The 9022-nt window shown below is 34.6% G+C and overlaps 1 protein-coding gene across 2 annotated transcripts; it reads right to left on the reverse strand.

Moving 5' to 3' along the window:
• Positions 1–973: 973 nt before the first annotated feature.
• LOC120081748 (sulfhydryl oxidase 2) lies at positions 974–8720 on the reverse strand. 2 transcript variants are annotated; one of them, XM_039036862.2, is made up of 12 exons: positions 8089–8720; positions 7210–7234; positions 7024–7116; positions 4089–4270; positions 3930–4002; positions 3756–3824; positions 3580–3653; positions 3358–3496; positions 2723–2763; positions 2106–2252; positions 1604–2032; positions 974–1406 (listed from the first exon to the last, which is right to left on the reverse strand). In XM_039036862.2, the coding sequence occupies exons 1-12, from the start codon at positions 8292–8294 to the stop codon at positions 1361–1363; spliced, it is 1524 nt and encodes a 507-aa protein (XP_038892790.1). In that variant the 5' UTR covers positions 8295–8720; the 3' UTR covers positions 974–1360. The 2 variants fall into 2 exon arrangements, with proteins under 2 accessions (XP_038892790.1, XP_038892791.1); XM_039036863.2 differs by having other exon boundaries at positions 1555–2032.
• Positions 8721–9022: the final 302 nt, after the last annotated feature.

Below are 9022 nucleotides of genomic sequence, written 5' to 3' on the forward strand. Positions count from 1 at the left end.
TGGGTTGTGAAAAGTAATTGTCTCATTCTAAACTATTGTGACGAATTTGTAAAGTTACAAGAAACGAGAAAGATTGGAGAAGAAAAATTTGTCAAAATATTAAAATCTAATTATAATAAAAGCAAGTTTGGATTGATTTTTTAAAGGCTTTTAAAGCATCAAAAAATTAATGTTCGCAAGAACAATCATTTTTTTTTTAATTATTAATAACACCTTCTTGTCTTTTCAACACTTCAACACTTTTGTTTTTCTTAGTTGTTTATATGACCATGCACAGGGGTTGGAAGTTGGGAGTGGAACAAGAAATCCAGAATATATTGCCATCCATCAGAAGTAATCAGTTTTGAAATCTTCTGTTTTTTTTCTTTAAAAAATACTCTTGTTTTATAAAGTTAGGTAAATTTTAGGTTAACAATCCTATTTAGTTCCTAAACTTTCGTAACAATTCGATCTTTATATTCTTAATTTTATAACAATTTAGTCCTTAAATTATATTACATAACAATTTTACCCCTAAATTTTACTATATAACAATTTAGTCCTTATACTTTAAAATTTGTAACGATTTAATCCATACTGAGATATTAATGTTAAGGTTTAATTAAGTTTCTTGCATAAATAAACCAATAAACTAATTAGATACTCAATATTTTTACACAATACAAAATTTAAAAAATAAAATAATTAAAAATTAACATATAATTTTGATGATTTTTTTTTCGTGAGGACTAAATTGTTACAAATTTGAAAGTACAAAGATTAAATTGTTATATACTAAAATTTATGGACTAAATTATTACAAAATTGAAAGTATTAGGGTTAAATCGTTACCAACCAAAGTATAAAGATTAAATTGTTACTTTCATGAAAGTTTTGAGACCAAAAAGTATTTTTTAACCTAAATTTTAACCTATTTTAAACAAACATAATTATCAAAGGCTATAAAAAACTCCAAAATCACATTCCCAAAAGATTTACCAAAGGAAAACAGCTAAGAAGCTGATATTCTTGTCTGAAAACAAAAAATAATCATAACAATCTTTTCAATCCTCAGTTATGCTAAATTACAAAACCTTCTCTTTTTGTTTGTTTTTCTTTTTTTTCCCCTCCTCTTCTCTCTCACTCTCAGGTAATCAATGTGCAGTGAAAATAGGGGGGGAAAGAAAGAAAAAAGGGGTAAATTTAGGATGATTTGTCTTCAAAAATAAGTTCATGACACGTATCTGTAAGGTCATTGTGTTTGCTGCAGAGACTTGAATTGAATACACTCATAAAACCTCATCTCAGGCAGTTGAATACTTCAAATTTTCTTTGTGTTGTTGTAAAGTTATGTCGAAGCTCACCTTTATTTTACTTCTGTCTAGTCATATCCTTCTGAAAGCCTTAGCTCCGAGCTTCTCCTTGGCCTGAAAAGGTAACGATGGAAGACAAATTATGAGATGATAAATGACAGAGATGTTATTGGACTCTCTTCTTTCTCTCTCTTTAGATGCCTTTCATTTTTAGTTTCTTTCCCTATTTATGCTTTTAAGTCTTTTTGAAAGAGCCAATTACCCTCTCCTAATAATCATATTTCTTTAAAGAATGTCGTTGGTGGTAATACTTCCGACTCTTCTGCTGTGAACGCCAGTAACAAGCGAGCACTCCGAAGGCGCAGCTTGCAAGAGCAATCGCCAATGCAGCCCCAACCGGCACTGCAACCGCATTTGTTGAAGCGGTTGGCTCATCAAGGACCCCATTGACACCAACATTCCCAAGGGCATTGTTGCTTTTGTACAGGGAGGCAAGCGTTCTACCATAATAGTTGGTCAAGAATTTATGTACTTCATCCAAATCCCATTCGATCTGGTGGCTGCTATGAGAACGATAGCACGACGTGCAAAGTTGCCTCGGAGGCCAGATCATCTTTGGAAATTTTGGATCTGCGGTTCCCATGGTTTCTTCTTCTTTCAATAATCTTTCATTGACTTTGTTGTGTACCCTCCACAACCAGAGGGAAAAATCACGAGCTTTGTTGAAAGGACTAGACACGCTGAAAACAGGACTTTTAGTTGGATGGTAAAGGTACATAAAGAAAATGAATCAAATATTTACTCCAAGCCTACCTTGAACACATGTCGTAAAAGTGCTGGCGACATTCCTCGCAAACAAAGAAGTTATGGATGAAATCGCAGATAGTTGTGAATGCAAACTGGCTTTCTCCGTCCTCAATTCTCACAGAAAGAGAATGCAGTAGAACCCATAATCCACAACTGCAGAAAGAGATGCAATTAAGCACAACGTTTGAGAAATTTTGCCGTTTGTGGCAGGAAAGAAACAATAGAACCTTAGAGGAGTTGAGGGGGCTCTTGCAATGGCTTTGTCTACCATTACGTCTATGTTTCTCTTGATCGAGCAGGAAAGTCTTTTTTGAGATTATTTGTTATACTTGATAGTCCTTTCTTTAGCAGGATTTTCCTGTTTTGGGCTTTTATCTAGACATCATTGTTTTTGTTTTTTTTTTTTCCATTTTTTCTCCATGAAAATTTGGTTTTCAAGTTGTAAGCACTGAACCAGAAGACATTAAAACTAATGTTTTGCAAGACTGTTGCCATTTTTCTCCAAATTAAGATAGGACTGAGAGTAAAAACTATTTCAAAAGACAGCCAAACTCCATACAAATTCGGAAAGAACAATTCAGACTATCTGGCACATCAAACTAAAGCACAAAGATTAAACTTACCTAAATCCCCTCGTATCATTCTTGCTACCACGGCAGAAAATCTGCAAACACGACATTCAAAGACAATTAGAATAATAGATGTTTGTGTGTAGGAACTACACACGGTAAAGGTATGGTGTAAAGAGAGACGAATTATTCTGTAAAGTGAGAGTTCAATGCCTCTCAAACAATTGGAGGCTTTGAAACACAATCCAATAACTGATATCAAAGCAACAATCTTAGAATTGGAGGTTTCTTCCCTAACTTTCTAGGAAACAAACAATTTCATTGTTAAAATGAAATTATCTCCAACTATTCTATAGGTGAAAAGAAAGTTGGGCGGGGGGATTTTGCCCACCTTGAGATCTATCAAAAAAAATACAAAGAATTTCCACGAACAAAAATAACCTCCATGAATTTCTTAGGATCTTAGGAGACCTGGAGGGAGGGCATCTAACCATTTACCCTTTTTAGTACACCGTCTGAAAAATAATTATTGACCATGTCTCTTGCATTCAATAGAAAATGAAAATACAATTCATATCAATATCCAGCCAAAACCAAGTAGTGGGTCGACAAGATATCTCAAAGAAAAGTAGAAAACAACTCATATTGCCATAAATAGTCAAGTTAAATTTTATCGTTTATGTACCCACCCAATATCCACGAGGAACATCTTTTCCACATATCTGCAAGTTCTTAACAGCACCCTTTTCACTAGCAACCTCTTGTTTCACATCTGCAGGATTCAACTCATCGAAGTTTACAAGTATCTCTGCACTACCTTTTCGACACCTAAGAGAATAAACATTTCAAAAATGAAACGGGAAAATATCACTTCAGTAAAAAACAAGGAGTAATAACAAATGTATTTTCACCTCAAGGAAGGGTGATGAACCACCAGAAGTTGAAGGAACTTTATAAGAGATGCTCGAGTTTCAGACTTGATCATCTGAAAGCATGCAAGTAAAAGTTATTGATCTATAATTGTTGTACATATATATCTACATATATGGTATTAAAAGAAAATAATAATAATAATAACACCTAATACCTTGTGTTCCAAGATAATATCAAAGGCAGTGGATGTTGCCTCTTCGACATCGTAGACTGCTCGGGCAATCTATCATCATCGAATACATTTGTATCGTTAACATCAGGAGTAGTGGAAAATGATTTCATCTATAATATATGCAAATCAAAGTTTTATCATAATGTCTGAAACAACCTGTCCTGGATCTGAGATATTGGATGACAGATGCTGCTCATTTTCAAATTTTTCGTCATCCAAGCCAATTGAGCTGAAAAGTCAGTTAACTGCTTATTGTTAGTTGGCTAGGTAAAAGTCGATAGTGCAAATTAAGAAATGATTGGAAGTACCTCCTACCTGCCCATTTGCTTGTTTATCCAACTTAGTAACTTTTCTGCAGTCCGTCCGTTATCAATGTTACGTATTTCACTTTTCTCTTGCTTAGGATCCCAACTGCCAGACACAAATTTGGAAGGAGGACCCCAAAAGAGCATAGGATAGTGGCCCACCGAAAATTTATCACAGAGATTGGTATTTATCTGTGCTGGCAGACAAGCAAAGGGCAAGGACTAATCACCAAGATGCCTTCAGATTTATATATTCAAAATTCGAACAAGGAGAAATAGCATAGATATATATATGCTAAAGCCAGAACCATCTTTCTTCTTGGACCTCATTTAACAATGTGAAAGTTGCCCAGACAAAATCGTCAAAATAATTAGATTAGAGAAACTCAACCTCAACCAAAATAGTAAAAACTATACACAAGATTCACAAAAGTGAAGCCAACACTTCGATTAAAGCATATGCTGATACCATCCATCAATATCTGAAATTCATGCAGGGTCAAAAAGTAGTAATATAAATCATTCATTCTGACTTCTGAGGATCCCAAGATGGATACTGGACACTAACTCTTATCATTATTGGTTGACACACAATATAGGGCTGCATTTTGACATATTTTAAAAAATTGGGGAATTTTATAAGATAAGAATCGATCTAAATTTAACAAATATTTAAATTTGCATACTCTATTCAAAAACTAAAAATAATAAAACAGAATGTCAGAACATGATATTATTATGTTTATGAGGCAGACGTGTGATGATGACCTCCTAGTATTTTTGCATGGTATGCCAATCAATAAGGGTTAAGCCGCAATAAACTACCTTAATAAGTTAATTGTGTAAACTACTTTAACAAACTACCATAATAAATTAATTGTACAAAAAGGGGAAGGCAACAAAGACGATTGAAAAGAGGGAACCCCACCAAGTTCCACCCCCACCATGGAGAAGAACCTCAACAAAAGGCCACGACCAAGATTAATCAAGAAAAAACTATGATTTTGTAATATATATACACACACACACACTAAGATGCACGGACACTGACACGTGATATGAATACGACACGACACCGACACGGCAACACGTCAATTTACAAAAAAAGTAGGACACAACACGTTGGGGACACGTTATTTATTTATTTTTCAAAAATAAATATGTGTGCATAATTTGATATATTGTGAAATATGCGCACTTATATTCAAGAAAAAGTATGAAAAAAGCATAAATGGGGGAAAAAAAAGGAAAGCTAAAAATGAAAGGAAAAAAACAGAAATGAGAAAAGAAAAAAAAAATACAGTAAGAGAAGTTGCATAAGTTGTCGGCAGTCGTGGGTCTTGAAATTGAAGTCACCACCATCATACTCGTGTCGGAGGTCACACCTCCGACACTGACACTTTGCTAGTTTAGAAGTGTCGATGTTTCTTAGTGTATATATATATAATAAAACAGATAAAAATATGAAAGGCACCACAAGAAATTGAATATTTTAAGAAAATAATAAATGGATGATATTACATAGGATCTCTGTATCAAAATTAGTTTTTCCGGTAAAAATGACATTGGAAGGCTCAGTGAAATAAAATAATATAAAAGAAGCAGAAAAAGTTTAAGATGGCATTCAAAATACTTCTTTTCCCAATCTATATTCATCAATTTAACTCCATCAAATACTATAGGATTTTGCTTTTAACCCAAAATAAGACGTGTTATATGTGTAAAGCTGAAGAGCGGCAGAGCCAACCACAAATGAAAGAAATTTTAAAGAATGTCCTTTTGAATCCAAATCATCCAAGGTACTGAAACTAGTCTATTTCTCTACATACATAACACTCAAAACATGTAGAACCAAATCACATGTTGTAGAATTATACCATCACATGCTTGATACTTCCAAGCTTCAACTCCAAGAGATTGAAAATAAATAAATAAATAAATATAATAACAATAACAATAAATAACTATTTAAAAAAAAACTACAAAATATTAAAAGAAAAAATCAGAAAATAACAGGAAATTTCGATCTTGATGAACTGAATGTATTGGTTCTTCTGGCTACTTCAATCTGGCATGGAGTAGTCATGAGACACTAGCATTTTACTTTAAGAAACTCACTAGCCCTAACAAACACGGACACGAACAAGACAGAACACCGTGATGTGTCAATTCTTTTGGACTTTGTAGTTGCCTGGTTGGAAAGAAACAAGAGAAAGGTACATGGATTTTTTTTTTTCCTTGGAACTTTGTCCTGTACCTGCTTCTAGCTGGATTGTTCTCTATAAGTTCTTTTGCAATCTTCTTAGCTAGGATGGCGGGAATTCTAACTACTCCTTTGATAAGGGAGATGTCTCATCCTCCATTTTTCCTTGGTTAAACATATGCATTTCTTTTGAAAGTTAGGGAAAGGTCAGGTGAGATTTCTAGCAAAACAATTTATTGAAAAGAAAAAAAGAAATCCAATGGAGGAAAAATGAAACAAAAGCACATTGTTTGATCTTTCAATTAAAAAGAAATATCACAGAAAGTACAAATCAAATGTCAAAAAATAACAAAAACAATAGCCTTAGAGCAAACAAACTTCATGTACGGAAAAAGGAAATGAGAATCAAAATGTAATGCAGGCATAAACTGAACTATTGTGAATTATCATTGAAAAGGGTCCATAAAATCAGAATTATTTGGTTCCAGGTGGGGATTGATGGAAAAACCAAGAGAAAAAAGAGTAAAGATGCAACTCAAACAGGCAAATTATAATACAACTTCATCACCAATACATTCCAGGTGGAAGCAACCTCTACAAGGTGCAAACCATAATGCCTCGTGTTAAAAATGAACCAGTGCAAGCTAGCTAAAAATGACATTTTATAAAACGAAAGAGGCAAGTGGGAAATACTTCAAAGGTCCCTAAGAGTTATGGGTTCAATATTGCAGAATCACTATACCTTCAATGCACAGTCCACTCTTGTCATTAATACTTTTCCTGGGTGCACAGCATTCGGTCCATTGAAAAGCCTAGCAACTTTCTCATAATGGGGCTACGGTTTGATGTTCAACCAAAAAGCACAATTAGATTTCTTCTAGCTGTAGCTCTTGAACATCAATTTGAGAATATGAATATGATAACTAACCTTATAGTTTCTGCAAGCAGGGCACCTGTAAAAGTAACAATTTGAAAATATCACGAGTGTATTTGACTAGGAGCATTGGGATTATATTAGATGGTATATCACATATACGTTTCAATATTCTAAATAGCCATTTGGAATCTCTGGAGAAGAAGAAAAGTCATATCACAAGTCATATGACATGGTCAAATAATTCGTTGAATTATGTTAGGTACTTAAGCACCTTGGAGAACCACACCTCAAAAGCCATCTATTGGAGTGGGAGAGCCAAGCCACCTAAGTACCACAATGGTCATCCATTCTAATCAATGTGGGACAAAGGTAGCCCAAACCTTGGTTCCTAACAATACCCCATCCTTGAAAAGCCAATATCCTGACGACTACTCCAACGGTTCTTCACTTAGCCACATCCGTCAGAACCCTCCACTGGTTCCACGCTAGAATGTCAAAAACCGACTCTGATACCATTGTTAGGTACTTGAGCACCTTTGAGAACCACACCCCAAAAGTGGATGGAAGAGTCATGCCACTTTAAGTATTACATTGGTCATCCCATTCTAACCAATGTGAGACAAAGGTAGCCCATACTACCTTGGTTCCTAACAAGATTACTCTTTCTCCAACGAATCATGAACAGCCGACTCAATCTCTCCAAGTGACAAGCCAGGTCGAAGCTTTAAATATCACTGAGTCAGATGCCATGGTTTCTTATTGACAAATAAATTAACATCCTGACACGATATTCAAATTTCCCTAGCTCTCAGCCCAGGCATGTATCACATCCGACAAGCACAACCCTTTAGCATTGACTCCAATTAGAAAGAAAATAGCCAATGCTCTCTAATAAATAAATAAAAGTAGGAGAAGGAAAAGAATCCTAACCAGTGAGCAAAGAATTCAACAACCGCAAAGGTAGCTGGAGTATCCCTAAGAACCGCATCGAAATTAGTGGCGTTCAAATCAACCGCGTAATCTTCAGAATCCCCGTTTTTATCAGGAACTGTTCTAAGGATCGAACGCGATCCCAACGAAGCTCCCAACCGCAACGCACTCAGACACACAATCAAAACCAAAAGTGTACGAGACATTGAAATGAACCACCGGCTGCAATAAATGGTTGAACCGTAAAGGTAGATAGAATCCTTGGAGGATCCAAGAAAAGATCAAAACAGAAGTACGATTCTAAGAGAAATTAATTGATTATTCAACAGATTAACGAAAAGGACTGGTGGAAAAATTGAAAAGATAGAGATCTGAGAGAAAAAGGAAGAATATGCAGTTGCCGGAGGCGAGGTAGGGCAGTGAAAAAGACCTCCGACGGTCGGAAATGGTTGGGGCGAGTAGAATACACGCGCGGGAAAAAGAGTGAGATTTATGTATGGACGAAGGGTCATGTTATCGGCGCCATTTTGCAATTCTTAGGACGGTTTATGGTCCGTACCGGCCTGTTTCGATTTTTTGCAATTATCATTTTTTTTCTTCTTCTTCTTTCTATGACTTTGTTTTTTCAGTTCAATTTCTGTTATTTTTTGGGTAATTAAAATTTTAAACCTAAACCTCTCAAGTATATGTTAATATGGGTGCAATAAGGGTGCATTTGGCATTGTTTTTAGGAGGGATAGAAGTAATTATTAAAAAAATCTTATCGAAGTCGGTTAAAATCACTTTTAAACACCTTCGTTTTATATTTAGTTTTAAAATCAATATCTTATTTGTTTTTATATTCTCCTATTATTAGATACATTTTTAATTAATAATTAATATTTAATTTTATCTCTTTCAAAATTTATCTTATTTTTTATAATTCCAATTGGTT

This window comes from Benincasa hispida, chromosome 7 (assembly GCF_027475165.1).
Source record: "Benincasa hispida cultivar pf3 chromosome 7, pf3_genome.v1.1, whole genome shotgun sequence".
NCBI classification, from domain to species: Eukaryota; Viridiplantae; Streptophyta; class Magnoliopsida; order Cucurbitales; family Cucurbitaceae; genus Benincasa; species Benincasa hispida.

Coding starts and splice junctions, on each gene's coding strand:
- LOC120081748 (XM_039036862.2), bottom strand. CDS start 8,294: ATGTCTCGTACACTTTTGGTTTTGATTGTGTGTCTGAGTGCGTTGCGG. Junction 7,235..8,088: donor GTTGAATTCTTTGCTCACTG/GTTAGGATTCTT, acceptor TTACTTTTACAG/GTGCCCTGCTTGCAGAAACT. Junction 2,033..2,105: donor TTTTACGACATGTGTTCAAG/GTAGGCTTGGAG, acceptor TCCTGTTTTCAG/CGTGTCTAGTCCTTTCAACA.